Raw genomic sequence first — 27,068 nt, 5'->3', positions numbered from 1 at the left:
AGCAGGTTTTTATCCAGTGTTGCAGATACAGAACTAGTTTTTTATATTCCACAAACTCTGAGTACTCCTAAGCATAGGCAAGGAGAAAACCCCCAGATATGATGGAGTCAAGTTCTTTACACAATCACAGTCTGCCCATTCTTTATCCAGCCCCAAATCTCTTTCCTTGTTTTCATAAGGTGCTGGGAAAATGTCCTGTGACTGGATTTACCATTTTTCTATTTCCAGTACTCTCCTCCCTTATGTATTCCTACTCTTTCTGAAATGGTGTAAATTTTTGTCAGTTAGGTACTTGAGGAGTCTGGAATAAAAGGCTGAAGGAAATTAAGTGAGCAGAATATCCTTCTGTCTGTAGTGGGGTTGTTAAATATAATGATCCAAATAAGCTTTCAGCTCTAAATCTTTGAATCGCTGATTACCTGATGCCAGGAGTAAAAAATCCTACCTGATATCTGCCTTGCTTTTGCACTCTTCTCTAAACATGTGCTAATGCCCACCTGTCAGAGAGGACATGATTCCAGCAAGGCACTTGAGATAATCTCCTAGAGCAGCTTTTCTGTTAATGATTGGATGTAGCATGAAAATTCGCATTAAAATTATTTCTCCTTTTGTCCTTTCTCCAGCTCTCCAGCAGATCCTTCTTCCCAACTGTCAATTTGAAAAAAATGTGTTAAGAGACATCAACTAAATTCTCAGCTCCTACAGATGTGCATGTTTATCTTGGAAACACCAGTCAGGGTTAAATGATTTACCTATTACCGTATTTTACTTTTTTTTTTTTTAATCCTCCTGTGAAGTACATGATACTATTACTTGTCATAATAGTTTTTGCAGCATATTGCAATAGAATTTTGTGGCTGTATTCTTTGGTGTTAACTGCCTGACTTGTGGCATCTAAGTCAGAGAGAACAGTTTAGGTGAACTGCTGTGTCCCAGGCTGCTGGGTCAGCAATGCTTGGTGTAGAAGATTAATCACCAAACCTAAAACTGATCTGACTACACTTCCAACAGCCCTAGCTCAAACTGCATCCATTGAGAAAGACACATGGAAAACATACTGGCTACATCAAAGAAACTTTCTATGCCTGGAAGGTTTTAGAAGTTGAAGAGACACAAAATATTTTTCTTTTTTTCATAATTGTAACAAAAATACTTTCCTGATACAAATATAGTGTAGGGTTTTAAATATCTTTAATAAAGCTATTATGATATAAAAAATTTTTTTCTTTCCAAAGATGTGTGCTAAATTCGCATAATGTGCTATAATCTACTGGAAAAAAAGCCACTTATGCTGCCTACATGCAAAGATAATCAGTGTGAGTTCTTGCAGCACTAGAGGAAATATGATCACAGGATTTGTAGATAAGCAAGCTTTAAGAAGGACTAGGACCCCCTGTCAACCAGACAGCCTCCAAGATAAGGAGCCTTCACAACCCATGTATAGAATTTACTTCTCTTCTTGAAAGATATATTTTTAAGTTGCTTCTTATCATTGTCACTGGAATTAAAGATAAACTGTTGACACACTCATGGTCAGATATGATTCCTTAAATACATACATGTACAGAGGAAACATTTTTCTTGTGGCTGTGCTGAGAAGCTTTTGCTCAATTGAGCTGGATTCATTGATTCATTATTTAACTTTGGGTGATTATTTAATCTTTGACAAGAGGAGCTAATTTTTAGGTAATTTAAGTAGATTTTACAGTATTTAGAGGAACTGACCTTTTCAATTGAAAATGATTTTCAGAAAGAAACAAGCTTCTGAGTGTGCTCATCTGTTAAAAGAGAACATCTTTTAGAGACAAACATCTGAAGCAAATGTCCCCTGGAGGTGTACACTATTCCAGTCATTACAGAGGGAGTACTCATGTTCTTATTTAATGCCAGTCCCTGGGATCCTGTCAGTACCTGCACCCATTAAGCCTATCACTTTGCAACTTTACACCAAAATCCTTGATGTTGTTTTCCTGTGTAAGCTTCCAGCATGCCTGTTCTCGTCTTCCTGAACAGAGAGACAGAGATCTCCACATGTCGTCTCTCAAATGGGCCAGACACACATTAAAACATGGGCCCTCTTCCTTTGCTAGATTCCAGACATGCATGGAAAATACTCAAACCCTACTTAAATGGTAGAATTAATTCATCCTTCCAGCCTGTTTTTCAGAGGAACAAAACCAAATTTTTGTACTCCGCTCATCTTTTCTCATCTAGGTAAGTGTGGAAACATCACTGAAAATTCCACAGTGGCAAAATGCTGCTGTTTCCTAATCTCATACTGGCACTACAACAGTTCATTAATTACTTTTAAAGGTGATAAGGGCATCATGAAGAATAAGGAATCTTCTAATACACAACATATGATAAATTCTCGGCTGAAGCAGCTTCTAAATCTATCTCTCACTCCATTTCTAATAATAAAATTCTAAAACCAGCAGGGTAGGAATCTGCACATGATGTAATACCTGGAGACAATTAAATTCATATTTTCATGTGCTCTAGTTGAAACTTTTTCATTGAAACCAGTGGGGGTTTTGCCTGATCAAGGTCTTCTTGCACAAATGAACAAATGCAAATGTATAAGGAAAAACTGGTATCTGGGGCAGTGAATCACAAGTGGTTTGTCTTCCTTAGAAGTAAATTAAAGAAAAAAACAACCAAAATTTCTTGAGATGCTTTGTTAACTCCAATCCAAAAGAATTTCTTACTTTTTTTCTAACTAGAAAACAGATTTACTGCACAGATCATTAACTTAAGAACAAACCTGGTGTTAACTTCAGAATGAAACAATTAAAATAAAAACAATTTTAGACGCAGAAATGGAAAAAAAAAGGCAACCAAAAAACAAAAGCAAACCAAAAACTATATTGAGCTTACTTTCCAGATGGAGCAGAATATTTTATATAGCATTTTCTAGCATCTTTGTCTATTTCAATGATACAGTCAAAACTATCTGAGTCCTTCAGAAACATGCTCTTTCACAGATTTGACTTTAGTTCCAGTAAGGAACCTAGATCTCCAATGAAAGTTTTAAGTGGATTTCAGATGCCTGAATGTTTCTGACACAGATGCCAGAGATGGCATTTCAGATCAACTAGAATCAGAAATATTTTCAAAGGGCAGAAAACCATGTGCGCTGCATGTTTGCATCTGACAGACCAACACAAAGCAGAAGACTGAGATGGCTTGCTTAGCAGAGGTACACGTGCCAAGGCATATGTCTTATCCTGAAGATTTTCTCCTGTGTTGGGCTGGGGTATAATACAGTGAAGGATACTTGTTCCTGTGAAACACTCCTCTGCCTCTTGGTCAATGGTTTTTTTTACCGCTAAATTTCTAATTATTACTTCAGCTCGATTATTCCCTGAGGCCCAGGCACCTAAACTCTAGAGAATAAAAGGAATGTACTCCACTGGCTTCTTTTCTGTTCTGCTAGCTGATGGTATCCTCATTCCTGAAACAGTATAAAGGAAACAAAGTTATTTAGTAAAAGGCATAAAGACTTTTGACTTAGTATTGACTCAGTCCAAATCCACAAAGTTGTTTAGATAATTAACTCCCACTGATTTTAATATGTATGGACACTATTACTATTTAAGCCTAGTCTCTCCCCTGTGCTAAAAGATGTAGTACTGGATAGAAGCCAGGCAGTCCCTGACTGTGGCTGTGGCTCATTGTGCAGGCTTCTGTGGTGGCTTCAAGGCCTTACTCCAAAAGGACTTAGTTGGTTGGGAGCATAAACTTATGACTAGAACTACTATAAAATCACAAAGATTATGATCTGGCAAGAAACTGCTTCTGTTGAATTTTATATGCAAAAGGACATATTCTGCATTGAAAATATGGATGATACCTAGCCATAATGTTTTGTGGAAGGAGGAAATGGAATGGTTGCCAAGCATGACAGAGAAATGCACTATTCTCTTCTTGCCTCAATTGCTGTTAGAAACACACACAGTCTCACTCTGGTGCCGGGGCTGTAGGCTGTCTTGTGATGATGCTGGTGTCTGCACACTGCAAGAATTTCAAAACACAACTGTCCTATCACATGAAAAGATAGTGACCAGGATCACCCAGCACAAGCTATCAGATGAAATCAGTATTATATCAAAACTAGATGTTATAAACAAATGTGTAAATAATAGCCAATTCCTCATCTCTGGTGTGCTGGTGTTGGCTGGGATAGGGTTAATTTTCCTCACAGAAAGAAGTATTTTCTTCACAGGCTGGTATGGGGCTGTTTTGGATTTGAGTTGAACACAGGGTAGCTAATAGAGACATGTTGTTACTGCTGAGCAGGGCTTACACAGAACCAAGGGCTTTTCTGCTTTCTGTACTGCCTTGTTAGGGAGGAAGTTGGGCGTGGGTGGGAGGCTGGGAGGAGACACAGACAGGACAGGTGACCCCAATTAACCAAAGGGTTATTATAGACCATATATTAAGGTATTTAAAGTGGGGGAGAAGGAGGGGGACATTTGGAGTGATGGTCTTTGTCTCCTCAAGTCACTGTTATGTGTGATGGGGCCCTGCTTTGCTGAGAATGGCTGAGCACCTGCCTGCCCATGGGAAGCAGTGAATTAATTTCTTGTTTTGCTTTGCTTGCATGAGTAGCTTTTGCTTTCCCTATTAAGCTGTCTTTATCTCAATCCATGAGTTTCCCAGGATTTTCCTTTTTGATTTTCATCCTGGTCCCAATGGTAGAGGAGTGAGTGAAGGGCTGGATGAGGCTTGGCTGCTGGCTGGGTTTAAACCATGACACCAGGTTCCTGAGAAACTTTGTTGAGTAGTAAACTCTGTCAGTGCTGTCCTGTACTTAACACACCTCAAGAACTGTGTTTAGTTTTGGGCCCCTCACTACCAAAAGACATTGAGGCGCTGCAGCATGTTGAGAGAAGGGCAACAAAGCTGGTGAAGGGTCTGGAGCACAAGTCTTATGAGAAGCAGCTGAGGGAGCTGGGGCTGTTTAGCCTTGAGAAAATGAGACTCATTTTTGCTCGTTTGCTCTCTACAACCACCCAAAAGGAGGTTGTAGCCAGGTGGGTGTCAGCCTCTTCTCTCAGGTAACAAGTATCAGGATGAGAGGAAATGGCTTCAAGTTGTGCCATGGAAAGTTTAGGCTGGATATTAGCAAAAATTTCTTCATGGAAAGGGTTGTCAAGCATTGAAACACGTTGCCCAGGGAAGTGATGGAGTCACCATCCCTGGGCGTATTTAAAATATGTGTGGATCCAGGACATGGCTTAGTGGCTGACATAGCAGTGCTAGGCTGATGGTTGGACTTGATGATGTCTTGACATGATGACTTGATGACTTTTCCAACCTGAAAGATTCCAGGATTCTCGTAAGAGTTGAATCTCTGAAGTGAGGCGTTGTTCTGTGATGGACAGCCCCCTTCTGAAACTTTGGACTGTAGGGAATTACTGCTGTCTGATGGACCTGTGCAAGCCTGCCAGAGGCAATACACCATACCTGCTTATTTTTTTAACTCCCTCACACCTTCTAAATCCCCTTAGGTATATACAAATGGTCTCTAACATTATTCTTTCTGCATCAAGACCTCAGCTGACTATTCACAAAGCAAAGGGGTCTCATCTATGTAAATAAATCTTTTTCTTTCTGTGATATTCATTGAAATAGGGTCAGAGATGTTCACTTCTTATGTTTTACCTTACTCCTAAAGATACAGCCCTATGGGGAGAGACCACTGTAGCTTTATGAACACAAAGGTACCATTTACTTCTAAGCCCTAACAGTGAATGTCAGGCTGTCTCATCAGTTACCATGAAAACAGCTGGACCACTTGTTCATCCAAAGGAGACTGGTGACAATGGGAGGAAAAGCGGGAAGAAACTGAAGTTTGTGTGTGTACTAAGTACTTATTCCCTTGAAAATTTTAGTTGTACCTAAATGAACAATACTAAATGAACAATACAAAATGCTACAGGGTACCTTCAGGTCAATATAATGCTCTTCAAACCTGCTTGTAATCTTTGACTGCTAAATATTTTCAGTTGAAGCCCAAAGTATTCTATAGGTATCTCAACTAAAATCAAGAGTTGGAAGTCAGGCCTCACTGTTTAAATCAACAATCCATGTTCCCCTTGGTGTGGGTACATGAAATTTACAGATACAGACAAGCTTAAGTTTTAGCATTTGAGTCATGCTGCTGTCTTCTTAATGTTAGGCATGTATGGAGGTGTTTTCAGGATCGGGGCTACATCATCGAGTGATTAGAAAACAGTCCCCTCTGGGTCTCAATTAAACATGGCTCCAGCAGCACAAATCAATGCACCAGGATAGTGATTTGAAGCTGAGATCATGTCTACAGCACAAGGCATGGCTGACATCAGCGTGTTAATCTGGGGTGTGAGCATTCTGTGCTCAATGAATCCCTTCACTTACCTCCAGTTATAAGAGTGCAACTGTTCTCTTGCCAGTATAACATATTTCTGCTGGGAGGGGGGGCAGGGGAGAGAGGGAGAGAGGAGTGAGTGCACCAAGGCTTGATGCCATTATGATACGGATGGTGATCATGGATATGGAACCGCTGTCAGGACATATACCCAGGAGGGTGCACTGCTCTGGATGGCTTTGATAAGGGATAAGCACTGCAGCTCTTCAGCATTGCCTGTGATAAGCCCTAACAGTACAATCTAGGCTGCTGTAGGCTGCCACAGATGACAAACTTTTCTTTCTAGAGCAGTGTATATTTATAAGCTGCATTCTAGTTTAGACACGGCTATAGTTAATTCATGTTTATGAAGCGCTGAAATTGAAAGGTGTTATGCAAACGCAAAATATTCTTCAGATGCAAAGCCTCTTTTTATTTTTCAGAATGGATACTTTCTTTATTTGTCAGTGATGTTTTTGCTTATGTTGTAAATTATTGGTTGCCTGTGTTTGCTGTTGTAACATGTATTCTTATGACCACTTTGTTTGTCTTTATTGGGATGTCTGCTTTTCAATCTCCAAAGAATTTCTTAAATACTCTGCATGCAAATTTCAGTTCACAGATGTGCAAATTACATAAAGGCTTTCCATCCCTCTTAGGTAAAAAAGCTGGAAGTTGCAGAAGTGGTATATACTGGGTATGTGCGTGCTGGCACGGTCCTGAAACCACAGTTCTTTGAATCTATATTTTATTTCTGACTATCACTCCTAAATCCAGAACAATTAGCTTTAACGATTTCTAAATTATTTACTCATAAATGGTCAACAAAAAACCTTATATATTAAGAATTAATTTAAGACTGGTGCTTTGGCCCGGCTTAATGAAATTTTCTGAAGAAGAAAATTAACTAACAAACTGAAAAAGGAAAAAACACTTCTAAGTGATTCTTTGTAGTTTCTTATGTTGCAGTGGAAGAACTGTGGAATGATGTCCATGACTCTTTGAGGCTACCTTTATTTAAAAAAAGAAAAAAAAGAAAAGAATAAAAAAGAGAATAAAAAGGAAAAGCTACTGGTGGTTTGAAAATCTCTTAAGGACCTCTGGGGAAGAGCTCTTATCTGATCAAGTTGAAGGTGTCAGCATGTTCTCAGTGATTTACGGTACTAATAATATATTGGCTCTTTACTGTGCACAGAGGAAATATTCCTCAGTATTTTTAATTCAAAATCTCTTAATGGCTGTGTGATTTTAAATAACTAGTTAAAATAAATTCTCTTTTGGGTATGAGGGAAAAGCATAATTCTTTGAGAAATTTGTGAAGAAGGCAGGAGAGATGATTTCAAAAGTTTCAGAGTGAGGAGTGCAATTCCTGTTTATATGGCATAATTGAACCAGTGTAATATAACAGTGCATACTTATGTTTTCAGTTACCATGTTCCACGGAATGCTGAAGAATAATTGCTGACAAAAACTGAATATCATGGGACAAAGAGAGTCAACCTTCTGAAATCAATTTCATTTTTCTCTTTCAGAAATTGTCAGAAGTCATTGTTGTCAGTCCAACAGTAACAGTATTAAGACAATAATTTTGCAATTTTTAATTATTTCATCAATTTAACACTAAATTTCAAAGCATGATCAGTCTGGTGAACAGTGCATTACATGAATATTCAGCACTCAACAAAGTTATATTAGGCTTTTCACCCATGTCTCTGTATATATTATACCCCAGAACCTAAATTAAAATATTCATAGCTCACTGGAGAGAAAGGAAAAATTGATTGACTTAGGTATTTGGGGAAAATGTGTAATCAGAGAAATGAGAAAGATTCAGTCTAGCCTGGGAATGAATTGCTGAGAAGTGAGAGTAAGGAGGAGGTGCCCGAAGCATAACTCCCATGACACACTGTGGTGGCACTTCTAACTGCACTGTTTGCTTTCTCATATAAAAGGATTTTAGTAAAAGGGAAAAAAAAAATTAAAAGGAAATGGAAATTAGGAGTAGGAGTTAAGATTGTTTGCTTATGGCCTTTTTTTATCCAAAATGACTTCTATTAAACAATTATATAGTTATAAATACGTGTGTGTGTGTGTATGTGTTGTATTTTCATTTGTTTTAACTGTTGGTGTGTTGATGCATACATGTTGTGTTTACTTTATAGTCATGTAAATACAGAATCTATTTTTTCATGAGAAGGGTTAAGAGAATCCCAAAGTTCTGGAAATGTAATGGCAGTGGTTTAATGGCAAAAAAAAAAATCAAAAATAGAAATGATACTTCCAATTATTCTGTCGAAATGATACTTTTAAACTTTCTGTGATTTGAGGATCGTGATTCCCCAGGGTACTGAGATGGTGTTGCTGTTTGAAACGCCAAAGCATCAAAAAAAAGCTCTGCCATGCATGTATATGTCATATGGAGAAACTGCACAGAATGCCACTTTCACAGTTTTAGACCCCAATACTTTAAAACACAAAGGGTGAGCTCATTGGACATCCAGGAAGTTTCAACAGATTTGTGTCTCCTTAAAATGTGGAGAAATTTGTTTCATATTAAGAAACTCTTCTGAATCTGCTTATGTGTTTGGGTTTTTTTCTATATCAGTAAGCTCTTTGGTACTACTCAGTCAACTGCTCAAGGATTCCTTGAGGTGCACAACCTCACAAATCTAAAGAACTGAGTCCTAGAATGACTAAAGGAGATTAGCTTTGAAGTAGAGAGGATGCTCAATGTTTTACTTAATAAAAATGATCTAATATGTAAAGCACCCTCTGCCTTTTACTTTTGAATTATTTTCTGATATCCTTTGCAGTAGAGGTGGTCTCCAGGACTTTTACACCATCAAGTTTTGAGCATCACTGTGCTGACCAAACGCAGTAAACCCCTTGACTTATTTTTAAGCTCAGGAAAAGAGATGCTGAGAATTCACAATGCCTGGGAAATTCTGCTGCACTGTCTGACTACATTCATGATTTAAATGTGCTTTGAATTCCCTTCTCTGTCTGTCCTGTTACTTTGCTTGAGCTTGTCCCTTGACCTGACATGATAGAAATTAATTTGAGTCATCAGTTTTCTGCCCAGCATGTTAACCTAAACTGCTGATAGCCAAACTGTTGTAGGGGCAAATCAGGTTAATCACCAGAACTAAAATCAACTTTAAGATTTTCAGTGTCTTTATCCAGTTTTCTGTATGAAACATTTTCTGGTTGACCACCCCCAGAATGATTCCTCTTGGAGTTGGCATACTTGTATAACTACTGCTAGGTTTAGCTAAAAAAAAAATTTAAAAAGCATTAAAAAATTCTGAGACATAAATATATTTAATAGCAAGATTGGGAATCTTGAATTTTCTTCCATTCATTTTCTATTTATTTCTATTCCAAAGACATAAGACTGGTAACTGCAATACTGAGAGTTCCTTATTATAATGCCCAGTAGCTTCTACTGCAGGAACATTAGCAGAATGATATTCTCTTTCAGTTTGGTGATTACAGCTTTTGTGGTCCATGTTATCCATATGCTATGATGGTAGTTTTATGACAGAGTAAATAGAGGTTTATGTATCTGTTCTTCCATGAATCTGCCATTTACCTGATTGTTTTGTTATCTCTGGTGCCTCACAGTTGTGAATTGACCTGATTTATGGGCCTGGACAGGCCGTCTAAATCACACGCTGAGAGCAAGTAAAGATAAACTGAGCTTCCGAAATTGACTTGCACTAATGAATAGTTATAAATATTTTCTTTAGCTAAGAATATTTAGAAATAGAAGGGAGAGAGAGATTGATCTGCAAAGAGGTTGTTTTTTTTCCTTATAACAGTTTCTCTTCTGAATTGGGAGAAATGTGACATGAAGATGACTTGAAGTTGGGGTGATTTAGGAAATTATCTGTTGAAAGGGTTAAAATTCCTATTATACAGTTCTTTGTGAAGCAGTAAAAGGTACAGATGTAGGAAAGAGGTAGAAAAAGTAAGTAAAGGAGCATTTGAGAAACAGATGACAGCTGAGTTCTACAGAAAAAAAATATAATTATCCGAGCTTAGTTGAGCCTGATCCAGGGAACTTGAAGATAATAAATCAGGAACATAAAACATGGTAAGAAAGCAAAGAAGATTTTAAACACTGAAGTTTCTGCCTTGTCAGTTTCCACGAAAAAAAATGGAAACAGACCAATGGCAAAAAAATACGGTTCAAAACATACCATATATTTGTCCGTTTCATATTACCTCTTGGGGAAAAAAAAAAAAAAGAAAACAAAAAAGGCAGCAATTAGGTGATCACAGATTTTAATGGCAGGAAAAATGGCAATTAGTCTCTTCTTGAGGAAAAAAAAAAAAATCAGTCCTTTAAATTCTAGTTACATAAGAATATGGGTAATTAGACTACTGAAGAACTCTGTGACAGAAAGTGGGCACTAGAAAATATCTATGAAATATGATTCTCATTCATAGAGCTTTCTGAACTATTGAACACCCACAGAGCAAAATTAGCTGCAGATTGGTCTTTCTATATCATGGAAATAATAGAAAATAGGACTAGAGGGAAGTGCGAGTGTCTACCTCATGTAACCTGGGTTCTCCGGCATATGAATGACAGCTGAAACTTTCTGGTAGACTAGCACAGCCTATAAAATGTGATAAATGTGTTTCGGGGATTTGGGGTTTTGTTTATTTTTATTTTCTCTCTCAGTAGAACAGAAGGATGTGTTCCCAACTATATGCAAAAATCCGTGTTCTTAAAACAGCTAATACCACCACAGTGCACTCTATTTCATTTCTGTGTGTATTTATTTCAGCATAAACCAAAGCAACATTTGAATTCAAATTCTGTTGCAGTGCAAAGTTGTTTCAGGGAAGAAAGAATTCAGTGAATTAAACTTTTCTCACCAGGTGTTACTTGTGGCAGGATTTTGAAAATTTTGCGTGTTTCTGTGACACCTATTCAGTCGCAGAGGGTATGGGAGGAAAACAACACCCATCTCTGCTCTTTGCATTTTAGAGGAACATTTCTGCAGTGACGGGAACATCCACGACAGAAGAATCTGCTCGCAGCGTGTGTTCCTGCTAAGTGTGACACGTGTATCTGTCCTTAAATGTATTCAGAGAGACAGAAATGTTCTGCATTGTATCTGTATCTGTATTCAACATATGGAGCATTTGTCTGTATCTGAGTAGAGAAAAACAAAACAACAACAAAAATCTCACAGCAAAAGCAGTAGCGCGATGGAGGCTGACGCCAGTCTTCAGCTTTACGTTTTTATACTCACAGGTTACCCTGCCCTCACCTTCGGGTCATTTTTCTGGGCTTTACGGCTCAGGAGCTGTAAGAGCTGGGAGGCAGAAAGAGCCCGGAGGAGATGCGGGCTCCCGGGCAGCCGCGGAGGGCAGGGCATGCGGTGCAGAGACGGGCACCCCGCGCCCCGCTGGGGGCAGAGCGCGCCCGTCCCGCCGCCGCCCTGCCTCCGCCTGGGGTCCGGCGTGTCCCGCTCCCTTCCGACCTCGGACCGCTGGCACCGAGCCTGGTCCGTGCTAGTCGTTAAGGATACCTTGTGGAAAAATCGACAGGGAAAAGTACATCCCGAGAGATCCGTCTCTGAGGAACCCTCGCTCTCTAGAAACGGCAGCGGGTGGCTGTGGCAAGCGCTCTTCAGAAGTAATAGGGAGTCTCGCCTCTCTCGGTTCTCAATTTTTTGCGCATCTATGAAACATTCTATCAAGTGGCTTTTCCCGTTATCTTGCTCCATCTGTCACACATTCAGACTTCCCTTTTTGTTTCTTCCCCTCTATTTCCTGCTACCCGTGCCCGATACAACGCTCCTACCCATGGCCAGGGTTATATCCCTGCCGTGCCCCGAGTCAGGCATTCCCTGCCCATCCTCGGTTTAACATCCCTGCCGTCACCGGTGCGCGGTTCCTTCCCTTGCTGTAGGGACAGGTTCTAGAGATGAAAGAAAAAGGGCGTCAACCGCACGAGGACGGCGGCGCGGTCGCTCCCCGCCCCTAGCCCCGCGCCGCGGGACGGAGCACCTGCGGAAACTTTTTTCAAAAATAATAATGATAATAATAATAATAATAAAATCCCAGGATAGTTCCCTTTCGGGAAAAGCCGTGCCGGGCGCGCCCCGCGGCCGTGGGTGCGGGGGTTCGCTGGGCGCCCCGCGGGGCTCCGAGTGCGTCAGGCGGCGAGTGGCGTCAGCGGGCGCGGAGCGGCGGGGAGGGGGCAGCGGGAGGGGGGGAAGAGGGAATGGGGGGGGAGCTTCGTCAGGAGGCGATGGCGGTACCGCCGTGACATCACCCCGCGGCTTATATAGTTGGGGAAGGGTCTGGGTCCCCCGTCTGGTGCCTGCAGCCGCCCGTCAGTACGCGTGCGGAGGGCGAGGAGCGGCGGAGCTCTGTCTGTCTCTGTTTCTCTGTCTCTGTCTCTTTCTCTCTCCGTCTCTCCTTAGGATTTATGGACTTTACTTTCTAGAGGGCGGCGCGGCAAGGATGAGAGTCCAGCTGGTGTGTGTGGTGCTGCTGGCCCTGGCCTCCTGCAGCCTCTGCTCAGGTAAGTGCCCGCTCCGCCCGGCCCCGCAGCCCCTCTGACCGCCCGGCGCTGAGCCCCTCCCGCAGCCGGGAGCGGGACCTGCAGCAGCGAAGTGAAGTCGCTTCGGGCTCTGCCGGCTGCCCCCATTAGGCGCCCGGGAGCCACCTCTGATAACGGGCTCTAGCCAGCATCATTGCTTTTTTATACCACTCCTCTAACTTTCTCCCTTCTTATAATCCATTCCTTCTCACAGCATCCATACCACGGCAATTAGTGTAGACTAGTCATTGGAAATACAAATCAGTGCAGACCATCTGCTTGGTTGTGCTGTGCTTCATTGAATATCATGTATTTCCAAATTAAGATACAAATTGTAATTTCTGCAACTCATGAATAGCTGCTGTAATCCAAATCAACATGAATATGTATGCCCTTCAGTTGCTTTTTAGAAGAGAAATACAATTTTATTATCTGCAGAAAAAGTTGCTAACAACAAATCTGAAATTACGACCAAAAAACCCACTGAAGCACAGGCAGATCACTCAGTAAGAAGGTTGATGTAAATGCATTTCTTCTGCAAGAGCAACTGCTTTAAAAAGATCAAAAGGAGGACAATATATGAAAATGCATTTCTTGCTTCTTTGAAAAATGACACATCTTAAGCATCTGCCATTTATGTCTAAAGTTTATGACCAAATAAGTATGGTGATAGTTAATCAGGTGTATGCACGTACATATGCAGCAGAATAGCCTGCAAAATGCAGTCTTAACCAACTTGAAATTTGATTTTTAACTCCATTAAATTATGGGGTAAATTTTCGGGTAACTTTATTTTTCAACTTTAGTGTTCAGAGTGACTCAGAATTCCTGATGGAAGTTTACAGTTTGCATTCCCCTGCAGAAGAAAAATGTAAACCATATGATACCTGCATTGTGTATATAATTAGTCTGTATATTATAAAGAATGCATGATCTCAGTGACAAAGCTTAACATTTTTTTTCCTCCCCATATATTTCTAAGCTTTTTAAACAAGTTCCTCACTAGTATTTTCAGTGAAGCAGTTTCAACTCGTTATACAGCCTTAATGAAAGACCACTAAAGTAAAAATAAATTAAGCGGGAATTAAAATAGGTTCATAAAAAACACCCCAGAAGCCAAATTGTGTGGTGAACTTACACAATGTATTATTTGCTTGAAAATTTGAAGTTATTTGTAAATGAGAAAGAACACAGAGAAGCTTGTGTGAAGGGGCTCAAATAATCTGTAACTAATATGGACAATTCTACTATTAAAAAAAAAAATAATTTTCTTTCAAAAATGTTTGCCCTCAGGTGTAAGTATGTACCTGTAGAATGTAATTATTCCCATAAAATGTGAATATATGAGTAGAAACTATTTTTCTTGTCAGTGGAGTCAAGAATACATCAAACTGTGTGAATTTCTCTCTCATTTTAACAATAATGTGTAAGCAGGCTTTTTATACATTGCTCTCTGAGAGTCTGTTCTTTTTATGCTTTTGCTCCTTATCCATCTCTTTTAACTCCTGAATTACCTGAACATGCTTCCTTCTCTCCCTCCAAGCCTTGCTTTATTCTTCACTCAAGGAATCTTGACTCCTAAATAATGTCCTCTAGATTTGGCTTCTTTTTTTTCTAGTCCAAATGCTTCTTAATACCTTCTTTCCCATCTTTCATGCCTGCAGCTGTCTTCCAGCCTTGATGTGAGGAAGCTACCTTCCATCCTTTATAGAAACAAAACCCAGGTGCTAACCAGGCACAAGTCCTTTTATTGTTTTCAGCTGGTTTGATCCAGGACCCCACAAATCACGATGTGTGTGTGCTCACCTGCTCTCAGGAGATGTTATCATTGATAGAAACTCAGCTGAGATGATCTTGTGCTGCCAGCAGGACTTTGGCTAATGGTAAAGCTGGCAAAGCTGACTGCCATTCCTGCTGAAAGGGCTGAAAGGCATCAGGTTGGAGATCATTTGCTAGAGACTTGCTGACTAGTCTACAACTAGTCCTATTTAATATGAAAATTTTAAGCATTAAATAAGACTGGTTGTAGATCAGCATTACAGCAAGTCACTTAAATGCAATTGCTTTGATGCTAAAAAGAATGAAAAAATCTATTGTGTTGGTACTACAAAGCTGAACAGGAGCATCCCTACAGAGGAAGGGGATTTGTGTGACACATGGAAGTTTTGATTTCCTAAGTTTCCTAAATAATAGGAATAAGAAGCCGTGCAACAATACAAAATGCAGTGGCTTAGGAAATAATAGAATTTCCTCTTGGGAGCTCCTTTTCAACCAAAGCACAACCATTGGAAATCTGAGGAATAAAAGACATTATCTTGTTATCTATCTTGGTTTTGGGGGTTTCTCAGCCACAAAAGACAAACAAACCCAAAAGACATGTAAGACAGCTGCCCTCTGTAGCTAATGGTTAGCATTAAGGTGATTAAGTGTTAAGGCTACTGAACCAAACTGTACTATGCTGTTCTCTCTTGAGAACACATCAGGGACAGAAGAGGGTTGCTCTGATGAGTTGGGGAATACAAGGCTTTTGGAAGGAAGGACAATAGGTGAGAGTTCAATAAATCTGGGAATAGCCTTTCAATGAAGCATTTATGGGATTTCCAGGGCGATGGTTTTTGACTAGAAGGACACAGTGATCTTGCACTTATTTACTAATCTTGTAAGGACACACAAAAACACTAAGCTGGGAAGAGCAATGGTTCCTCTTAATAAATGTATGATGGATAAATATTACAAATAGAAAGGTATTATTTGTAGTGTAGGAATTTATTTGCAAACCATGGATACATTTGTAATTAGAAATAAATTCGACTTGAAATCAGAAGCAAGTGAGCAAGCACTGAAATTTAGGAGAGTTTCCTAAAGAAGAAACAAAGTGATAGCAGTTGTGAGATTTCTTGAGATTGAACATGACTGATTTTTAAGAGCATTGCAATGAGTGGCTTCTGTGCTGATAGAAACCTGTGGCACATCAGCACATGCTTGTGGTCCCTTACAGTCTCATGTTCTGTGACAGGTAGTGACATAGCTTGGTGATGATCCCTGAAATGAAGGCATGGGCAGAATCTATCCACAGATTCAGCAGTAGGGTCTTCCATGCCAACAGCATTGATCATTTCAAAGAAAGTGAGATATTGCCTATGAATATGGAATGTATTTTGGTTTAATATGGTTTGAAATATTAGTGCATTGTTTGGTTTTGGACTGTTGGTATTCCAGGAAAGGTAAAAGCTATGTGGAACTGTATTTCACCTAAAGGCTTAACTGCTTCCCTACATTTTTCCTGTTTGAGCTGTGATTGCTGCTACCAAGGCACCAGATCTTCATTGTGATTCTCATCTTCATCTTGTGATGCTATGTGTAGAAATGTGTCTGTGTTTTTTCTCTTTTCACAGCAATTTTTGCCCTATTTACCAAATCACAAGTCTTGCAAGTCTACTGAGCTATCAAAGGTTGATTAAATCAGTAAAGAAAATCCCTAGGCTTCCAGTCAGAATACTTTTTGTATATACATTGTCAAGAGCTTGTATCATAAACTGGTCAAGCCCAGTTCCCTCATATCAGTAAAAAGACCATTAATTTAATTAATTATTCCTAATAATTAATCAAGAATATTGTTTATTAATCAAGTAATCATAACTGCCATTTACATAAACACTACTTAAATAAATATTATTTGAAAAAAATATTGAATTTTTTTTCCAAAGTAAACAAAGGTAACAAATATTTATTATGAATAATGAAGACTATTGCAGCAGGTTTTTTATACTGAAGGAATTGCAGTTTAATGAGCCTTTCTGCTATGAAGCTGAGATAAATGAACAGTTCCATTCAGTTCAATAAGCTTGAGCATGCTTTAAAATGTGTTGAGTATTTATTTTAATGTAGTGTTGCTGTTAACTGAAGACTTCTGACAGTCCCTCTAGGTCACTGGTGTTTGTGTTTGTTGTTTATTTTTAAAAACCATTTAAATATCTAAGTTCTGTATACTGAATTGAAATCTCCATGATTTATGATCAAATAATAAACATATGTTTCTGGTTTATTCCCAGATTCAGAAGAGGAAATGAAAGCATTAGAAGCAGATTTATTGACCAATATGTACACATCAAAGGTAATTATTTTTCTTCCTTTACCTGACAGGGAGGGAGCAAATGAATTCTCATTACAAACCCAAAAGTCTTTGCACAAAGTAATAACCTATGGTCTAGACATAAAAGTTCAGTGTTAGGTTTTACTTTGGTGTAAGATTTTCTCCAGTTCAAAGGAAGTATAAAGGTGTTGATGTGACACACTAAACATGTTCCTCAGCTGTAACACTGGTACTTTCATTAAACTGTCAAAACTGTGTTATGTACAGAGATGTAAATTTATGTAAGGAAATGTGTTTCCAATAAGATTATGCCTGATGAAAGCTAAATTAACCTTGAGTCAAATCTGTTAGTGCTATTTTTATGCAGAACCCTTCCTATATGCATATAAATTAAGACAATCATAAAGAAAAACCAGTTAATACATATGCCAATTTTGGTTTAGGATTTTGATCATAGTGCCAGTACTGGAACATGAGGGCATGACTGTGAAAATACTAACTTTGTAAATGGCATTTCCTTGACAGGTTTCCAGACTGTGAATAATGTTTATGTTATTTAATATGAATATATAAAAATTCAGTGAAAACCTCATATTGACGAGGTGAAGCAGATAGTGCTGCACGTATGTATTGGACAGGCTGATAGACACTTTCTCAACACAATTATCTTCCATAAATGATCTAAGAAACATATGTGTCTGATATGTCTTCAATGACATATAAAGAACAAACTCTGAAACAAATGCTATGGATTTAAGGGTGAATAATTTAATTTGTGATTCCAAAAAAGTTTAAGTGGTAACATTTAAATGTAATGGAAAATAAAATGGGAAATGAAAAATTTCTTCACCAAAAACGAAATTTACATAAGACAATGACTAGTTGAATGTTAAAGACAAAACCTGCCATGATGATCTCTGCATATATTGTATTTAAGTGCATGTGGCCTTTTCTGCAGGATTATTTGATAGCCTAGAAGAAGTATGAAGCCAGAAAATGCATTTTCTTTGACTAGTCTGGCAGTTCTTAGATCTCAATGTTCTTTACTGGCATGATCCTTAACCTTAGATTACAAATAAACCTGTTGGCCACTCACTTTTCTAAGGTACAGAAAATTTAATAAGTTCTCCTTTTCTTAGATATATTTAAATGTAAGAAGCTGACAAAAATAGGTTTTTTGCTGTGTGGCAAGGCATAGCATGCCCTGGAATAAAACCCTGCAGCTATTGGTATTCCTGCTACTGAGTTTAGTGGATCTGTCAACATAACTTCCGTCTTTTCCTCCCTCTCACCACAGAACACAAGCTCAGGTAACTCCAAATGCACAAATATATTGCACCAATTAATAATGTCACAATGTTTTGATGTCATGTAGCTTGCTGTTTATCTTCCTTGGGGTATTTACCACAGTCAACTGACACTTGAAGTTGACAGAAGCAGTAGATTCTTGTTGGAGACATTAGTTTAATTCTGCATCATACTGCCTTAAATCACCATCTAAAGTTCATTAGCTGAATTTATGTTGTCTCTTGACATCAAAGCAAGACATGGTGGAAACACTAAAAACTGTATCAGGTCTTCTACAAGAGCAATATCACTATCCCATTCATTACAGAAATGACTTTTTTCTGTTGTCCACTGCCAGATTTTAACCCTTGTTACAACAAATTATGGTTCTGGTGTGACAGACAAATTCGAACACAGTATGTGTAATACTTGTCTTGTGTTGTGCCTGAGATCTGGTTCCATTTGAGGGCAATTACTGCTAAATTGCACAGACTGTATTGACACTTATTTGGTAATCAGCAAAGGAAATCCTAACAATTTAAACAGCATTAAGATGGGAAAAAAATGCTGTTTATGAACACTGAGATCTAAAAGTGCAGGAAAATGGATTATCACTTGTGGGTTTAGTGTTTTATAGAACAAAAATCTACCTAAGTAGGCACTCGTGACCCATGGTATCAAGACTACAACCAGGGCTTAGGCACGCCTTTTGCAATATTCAGTATTCTATCCAGTATTATGGGAAGAATTGCCTTATGCCTTCAACTTCACAGACTGCTGTCCAGTGCCTGCTGCCCCTTTGCCCTCAGAGTCAACTACCTGCTGAATCACTCTCCATCCTTAAAGAAGTAGTTCATGCCTATTGCAATCTGTCTTCAACACTTAATACAGTTTGTCACCTTCCCTGCTGTTACATCTGAACCAAGATACAAGGATCAAACAAGTCCTTAAAATGCTCTTTTTCCTAAGATAAAATCCAAAAAGCCATTGGAAGATCAGGTAAAACAACAAAACCCGACTTGTCAAAATATGTGGACAGTTATCTCCTGTCTCTCTATTGTTTTAAATAGAAAACTCTATTCATATAAAAGAGATAACTCAATTTCCAGTTTCCTAAATTCTTGCCTGAAATTACTAGTTGCACGAAGAATCTTTTTTGAACTCAAAAAGATTGAAACTATGTTATTTAGAGGGAGAAAAAAATCAAAATCAGGGTATTTCTTGGAGAATATATCAGCCCTAGAATATACTCCACCTTTGGGATCCCACCCAACATTCATTTTCTGAAGTCATGGACACACTGAGTTTTCATTGTTATAGGATGCCTATGTATGACTGCATTTTCCCAGAAAGTTTAGCCTCCTTGTTTGAGGAGCTGCCTAGAAGTAGGAGGAAGGAACCTCCAGCTCTCTAGGAACTAATGACTTCCTGACTCAGTAATCACATAAAAATTAATTAGGTTTACAGGCATTAATATGGACCATGGAAGAACTTATTTTTTAGAGAATTAAGTGCTATATCTGATTAAATATATTATTTCTATGGTTACAATCTCAACAAACTTCAACTGCTATTATGGAAAAGGACCATAGATATCCTCTACTAACTAAGGATTTTTACTTTGTAATGAATTTTCACTTTATCTGCTTTTACTAGATAAAGGCAGCAATGTGAAAAGGAGATATCATTTTTCCTAATGAAAAATAGCATTTGGGATGTATAGATAGATTGTAACAAAAGAATTATCTTAGGCAAGCTATCTGGGGTATCATTCAATGAGATATGGAAATAAAATATCATATAAATTATAACTTGGAAATCTCTTTTGTCTTGCATAGGACAAGCCTGTTGTCAAAGAAGGAAACATGCTTCTTTCAGTTTCTTAGATGATCTTAAATTCTCTTTCAAGATCCATGAAGTGTGAGAAATTGTATATCTGATTCTTATTTACAAGCATGTTCAACAGTGGAAATACATACATCATATTCACTTCAGTATTCATATACCTTTTAAATTCTTGTTCATACTTCAATCTCCTTTCTTTCTTCAGATTATTCCCAGATATTTTTCAAGTTACTCTTAAAAAAATTAGTTCTATGTTGGCAGATGAGGGTTCCTTGTTTAATTGTATAGGTGTTTTCCAAAACATGTGTTGAGCTACTGTACTTGATATTGCTTAGACCTGTGTGGAAAATACATATAAATGTATAAAATATGTCCCATATTATAAATTAACCTGAAAATATAGATTATCATAATCCTAAACTGTTTTTTTACATATACTTTTAGGATAACTGCTTCAGATATTTTCCATAACCCAAAAAAGCAAAGTGGTCTGATTTTAATGCTTGATATAAGGGTGGAGCAGAAAAATAACATGACTGCTCTGTTTAGTGACTGAACATGACCTGGAAAACTCCATGTTCAATTAAAGTAACCCAAAATTCACTCTGACTGAATTGTTAACAGTAGCAGTAAGTCAGAAGAAGGTGTATCCAAATGAAAATACTTTGAGGTGATATATTCATGGCATTAATAGGAATGAGACTCCCATAACAAATGAAATATTAGTTAGAAGCTTGCAGACAGCACTGCAAATTTGTTTTCTCCTCACCTCATAAATAGAGCTAAGACAATTTTCACCTAAGGAAATATGCTATTTAATATTTTACTAATACACAGAGGAAAGTTCCTTTATAAAGGAATGTGCATCAGAATGACATAAAGTAGTAACTTTAGATCAAAAAGCTATTATAAATTATGAAGAAGGCATGAAAAATTACCCTATCCTTTACTCTTCTGTTTCCATGCTCTTGAATAATTTTTCTTGACTCAGAAATCTAGTGTAGCACTGCCTCTAGATTCTATGCTCCATTGTAATTTAGCTGTTGAAGTGCTAGCTCACATTTCTTTTGCATACCCAGGAGAGAACAGTGAACTGGAGAATCCTCCTTATTTGTTATGGAAAGCTCCATATTTTTATATTTCAAAAATAGATTAAAACAGACCAAAGAACCTTTTGAAATTGCCTTGGGCATTTGGTCTTTTCCCTAGTTCAACTTCTGTTAATAAAATTAGATATTCTGAAAAGAGAATAATTTTATCTTGAAACTGTCACATCTTTTTAAATGATTTGATAGACTATCTAGGGTACTTCAATGAGAAAAGAGATGAGCTCAAAGTAAAGAGTGCAGAACCAATTACAAGCTTCCAAATAAGATTTCAGATTTGATTTCTTAGCCTCAAAACAAAATAATCTTTTTTTTATTTTTAATGTTGTCAAGAATCTGAGAATGCACAGCAGTTTTATTAAAAGGCTAAATTATTCTCATTTTGAAGGACACACATTTATCAGATGTATGTTGGAGTGATGATCATGGACAAAAGAAAACTTTTTGTAACTAATGCTAAAAGTGATGCCAACTTTTCTTGTTTCTTCCTCATTACTCTGAATTTTCTTTCTTTTCCCCCCAAAAATAGTCAAGTGTGTTGAATGTACATAAATCTTGTATGCAAGGCCCCTTTGTTAGGAAGGTGCTCTAAGGAAACAGTTTATGTGACTACCTGGTGTTCAGCTGAGTAAACACTACATCCACACTCAATCGGTGCTGCCAAGTATGTGTGAAAGGCAATGTCTGTGTTAGTGTCATACCTGTATTTAACTTCCTACATACAGGAAAAGAAGCAACTACATTTCAGTTCATAGGTACGGTCTAATCCTAATGTGCACAGCAAGGAAATCCTTGCCAGGAATAACTAGGAATTTTCTACTTGGCTTTTGATTGGAGATTGTTATGTCACTGATTCTAGTTGAAGGAAACTAAATTCTATCATCAGCACTGAAAGGAATACAGTGAAGAAGAAATAATTAGTAGTGGGAGAATTTAAAAAAATGGAAAAATCTTGAAAAGCAGAAAATGAGATAGGAATTAAGTTTTAAACTTACTTTTTTGCTATTGATAAGCAAAATGGAAGAAGACTAGTGCTGCAACTGCTTGGGAAAAACAATACCAGTAGAAAAGTAAAACCCATGCTTATCAGCATTTCTTTAAAATGGTTTAAGAGCTCATACATAATGCAAGATACTGGAACAAGCAGAATTTGAGACTAACCACGGTGAAATTTCCTTTTTTCTATCTTTCTATAACAGGTTCATTATGGGCCACCTAAATACGGTTGGGGTCGGTTTTTCAGTCCAGTTACCAAATCAGGAATACTTTGTTTTCACAGCTATGTTTTATCTTTGCTCCATCTTCCTAAGCCTATAGACCTTCAATTGCCATTTCCCAGGCTCTTCACTTTCCAGCATTCAACAGTCCTGGCGCTTACAGATTCTGTAACTTCAGACCCAGACTCATCAGACAGCTTGTCCTGAAGCAGGGACTCCATTCCTTTTCTCGGGGAATTTTGGGATGACTGGTATTTGTGCTGAACTAGGGAGGAGTGTCTAGTTAACCACAGGCATCCAGCTTGGATTCCTGAGCTGGGAATTTATCCAGTGGGTTTGATTCATTATCCTTATTTACACCTGTGAATTTACATTATATTAATTTCCATCTGTGTTTTTGTTTGCACCTGTGCAGAATGACTAAGAAATGTTGCCATTCTGGTTTGGTAGCAGTTTAGCTTTTTCATCATTTATATCTACCTGGGGGGCAAGGCTGTGAGGAAGCAGACCTGGCGTGTGTAATAAATGAGTTGTCCTAAGTTCTGCGCTCTAATTATTGTCTAAAAGTTGACCAGATGAAAAGCACTTCAGAAACATAGACTTCTTTCTAACAAAACATTTGAATGTAGCACATGGATACAAAAAACCCAAAATATGGTAAATGGTGGGTGTTTTTATTTTCAGATTAACAGAGCAAAACTTCCTTACTGGAAAATGACCCTGCTAAATGTCTGCAATCTTGTCAACAACATAAACAACCAAATGGGGGAAACAGTAGAGGTAGATGAGGAGGATCTGGTTCCAGGAAGACAGTTCCCTGCCGCTCTGGATGGCTTCAGCTTGGAAGCAATGCTGACAGTATATCAGCTCCAGAAAGTTTGTCACAGCAGAGCTTTTCAGCATTGGGAGGTAACACAAACTATCACAAATGCATGTTTCTTCTGCTATTAAACTCTCAGGCTCTGTAGTGGTGTTGTAAAAATCCATATCCATGTGACCCCCATCACATTGCTTGAACTTTCCTTCCCTTTTTTATATTCTCTAATACCTTTAATATGCCTCTTTCAGTATGAGTAGTGAATTAGTGGAGTTTCTGATGACCTGAGTGTATGTTTCTTGCAAAAACCCATGGATAAGTGAGAACTTTTCTTAACTACATACTTTCTCCACTCTTTGTAGCCATTCCAGGTAACCAAACAAACATATGAAAGTCATCACTATGCCAGAAAACATAATTAATATCTGCTTAGCAGACATGAGGTTATTATAGATCTATTGAAGCATAAATAAATGTACCCAGTGTTTCTGTTTGAAGACCCTAAGGCAAACTGAATTCAAAATGCAGGGATACGTGCCCATGTGTACATACCATTTTACTAGGTACTCTGGTTTTCTTATCATTGCTAGGAAACTGGCAACAAGGTAACTCCTGCTTTTTGTTTCCCTACACCTAAAGAGGGCCCTGGAAGTTGACATTGTGATTGTATGAAGATTGCTGCTCTTAAACAGTGATTGTTTATAGTCCATTTGTGATATTTAGTACAATGATTGCAGTCACTACACAGAAGCACACTAGGCACAATCCACTAAAAGCTGCTTTGTGTAGTGAAGAAAAATAATTCAGTAAAACAATTTTCCAGTAAAGCAAATTTCTTCATCTGTCTCAGGTTCATGTACAGTGTAGGTGAATCCAGATATTTTTTTGTTGGTTGCTTTTTGATTTTTTTTGTTTGTTTGTTTGGGGTTTTGTTTGTTTTGTTTTGCTTTGCTTTGCTGAGTCATAACTCTTTATATTCCCAATCTTCATATTAGTTGGGGTGGTCCATGCAAAGGACCACAACCTCTTTGAGAACCAGAGTTTTCTGAAGACTCTCTTCTCCAGTGCATTTATTGCTGGAAAGGAGCTACCCTAGAACCAAATATGCAATAACCCATATGTCTTAATCACAGTTCCCTGCTTTGCAGGAATTTGTAGATTAAAATATTTCTCAACAGATGAAACCAGCAAGCAGTGCATGTAGGTGTTTAAACTAAATGTGTGATAACAGAGTGATAGTCATTAGAAAACTTTCAGTCTATTTGAGTTTTGTTCTAAGGAGGATAAACCAGCTTTCCTCTCTAGTCAAAACCAGTTATCTAATTTGTTGAAGTGGAATTTAAATATCCCTTCTGTAGGGCTCAGCTCATCTTTAGCCTGATTTTAGTTTTATGTCTTGACTTTTATATATTTTTTTAATTAATGCTGCAGCTAATATAGTAAAGATCTTATTGTTGGCAATAAAATATGTTAATATTTTATTAAAATTTTGAGGAGATTATAATCTTCATTACCAAAAAAATGAGATAACAGAATGTCTCTTCTTGCATCCTACAGTTACTTCAGCAAGATGCTTTTGATCTAGAGAACTCAAGCCAAGAAAAAGAAATCATGAAGAGAAAAAATCCCTATATTCTGAAAAGGCAGCTACATGTGAACAAAGCTAGAAGACCATACATACTCAAGAGAAGTTCATATTACTGATGCAGCAGAAGAAAACAATGTATATTTAGTTCATAGGTAACTGTGCATTATGGTTATCTTATCTAAATCTAAAATCATACTTGTGTGAAAATATACTCTGGAAATTCAAGATGATAACATAGCTGTGTCTTTTTTGCAATTGCTGTTTCTTGATTGTGAATTTTTCCTACTTGAGATTAATTGGACTAATACACTTGCAAATAAAACTAGTTTTTAAGCATGAAGTATTGTACAAAACTGAGATTTCAACATGCTTTCAAACAGTCTTTTCCAGTTTTATAAAGCACACCAACATAACACCAAGTAAATTGATATTGTCCATAAATTCTACTGAGAATCTTACAGCTTCTTAATGCAACACCTCAAACATATAAAAGATTCCAAATTTCTTGAATAATATAGTAGTAAGAAGTGACACAGTATTTTATGGTTTTGACTAGTTTAATTTATTAGGAATAGGTCTATGGAAGAAAAGGGTTAACTATTAGGTAGTAATTTCAAAATTAATATTTTTAAATAGCTTGCTTGTAAGTGAATTTTGAATTTTTCACTTCTAATCTATGAATGCTCAGGAAAAACAAAAAACAACAAAAAGCTGATTCATGTCCCAGTGCTGTCATTGTTAAAAGTAAAAATAGTAATCTGGTTACACAAGAAACTTGGTGAAGTGTTTGAAAGAGTAATTGAAATTAGAACATCTTAAAATTACTATTAAAAGGCATTTCCTTTCCCTCCTTCCACAATTTGTAGAAAACTGGAAGTTTCAGAGTTGAAAACAGTCTTGGAAGCTAATGGAGAGGGAGGGTCACAGCATGGGAAAAAACGTTTTCAAGCCATGAGGAATCAACTGTTGCCTGAAAGTTACACATTTTCCAGTTCTGTGTTTGTGATGTGTGCATGAGATTTGGGATCTCAATGATTCTGGGTTCCAGTTTGGAGGAAAAGTCTGAATGGACTGGGACCCAAAACAGCCATCACAAAAAGGGTAGTCCAATGCCTGTGAAGTTTGGATGCTCAGACCAGAAGACAAAAGTGGGACAGACATAATTTTTGAAAATGTACCTGTTTCCTGTTTGATTATAATGCCTGTTTTTATTTCCTCAAAGCAATTCTCCTCCAACAAATAGCCACACCATCATCCCCCCCCAAAAAAAAACCAAAAAAACCAAACAAAGAAACAAACCCCCAGCTTCCACACACACAAATGCCCCCAAACAACCAAGAACCCAGCAGAAAACCCAAGCACTTGAAGAACTTTCAAATCCTTTTACAAGTTTGTTACACTTTGTTTCATGGGGAGGGATGGTGTTTTTAAAGCAAAATGTATTTTAACTATATTAAAGCTAATTATATTTCCTTTTCTCACTGCAAATACTATTAATCAGTTTATTCATTCAATAACCCTTAAATGCAGGCACTGACAAGAAATAACTGAGCATAAACTAATTATTGCAATAATCATTATGACTCAAATGCACCAAAGCAATTAAGTACATTGTCTCAATGTTTTAAATGCTTAATGTGCTTAAGGGCTTTGCTTAAATAAGTAAACTCACACCCCTTGCGTTTTTTGCAAAACACATTGAATTAGACTGGAGACCCAGCATACTCTCAAGTGGTTAAGAAACACCTTCTTTCCAACAAACCTGTAAGAACCCTAGTCCTATTATGGGTATTTGCACTCTAAAATGTCTTTTGCTCTGAAATAACAGAGCAGAGCAGTTTGTTCTGAAATTCGCTGCTTGCAGAACCTGAGGAAAAAAATAAAAAGAAACTTCAGTTCACTTTTTCATGGGAAAACCAGAAGAATAAGACAAAAAAAAATTTGTCATTATATTTTTCTCTTTTGTGAGAGAAGACTTTTTGTAGCTTTTATACTGATAAACTTTTGTGAAGTTTATTCGTATAAAAGCTAAAAAAAATATGGTTAGGTAATATGGTTATCTTCTGAGAGAGAACATAATTTTTTCAGAAACAAACATCTTCCGTGTCTCATTTTGGAGGTAATTTAGAAAGTCACGGTGATGGCATATGACCTCAAAT

The 27,068-nt window shown here is 37.7% G+C and overlaps 1 protein-coding gene across 1 annotated transcript; it reads left to right on the top strand.

Moving 5' to 3' along the window:
* Nucleotides 1-12,642: 12,642 nt before the first annotated feature.
* NTS (neurotensin) lies at nt 12,643-25,249 on the top strand. Its single transcript, XM_059846832.1, has 4 exons — nt 12,643-12,938; nt 17,009-17,070; nt 23,189-23,413; nt 24,879-25,249. The coding sequence occupies exons 1-4, from the start codon at nt 12,878-12,880 to the stop codon at nt 25,023-25,025; spliced, it is 495 nt and encodes a 164-aa protein (XP_059702815.1). The 5' UTR covers nt 12,643-12,877; the 3' UTR covers nt 25,026-25,249.
* Nucleotides 25,250-27,068: the final 1,819 nt, after the last annotated feature.

The sequence above is a fragment of the Haemorhous mexicanus genome, chromosome 5 (assembly GCF_027477595.1).
Source record: "Haemorhous mexicanus isolate bHaeMex1 chromosome 5, bHaeMex1.pri, whole genome shotgun sequence".
In the NCBI taxonomy this organism is placed as follows: domain Eukaryota; kingdom Metazoa; phylum Chordata; class Aves; order Passeriformes; family Fringillidae; genus Haemorhous; species Haemorhous mexicanus.
The sequence above is the reverse complement of the archived record's forward strand: the minus strand, read 5'-3'. Positions and strand labels throughout refer to the sequence as shown.

Excerpts from the sequence above, each read along its gene's own strand:
- NTS (XM_059846832.1), top strand. The coding sequence starts at position 12,878 with ATGAGAGTCCAGCTGGTGTGTGTGGTGCTGCTGGCCCTGGCCTCCTGC. Across the intron at positions 12,939-17,008 it reads CTCCTGCAGCCTCTGCTCAG|ATTCAGAAGAGGAAATGAAA; the intron begins GTAAGTGCCCGC and ends GTTTATTCCCAG. Across the intron at positions 23,414-24,878 it reads GAGCTTTTCAGCATTGGGAG|TTACTTCAGCAAGATGCTTT; the intron begins GTAACACAAACT and ends TGCATCCTACAG.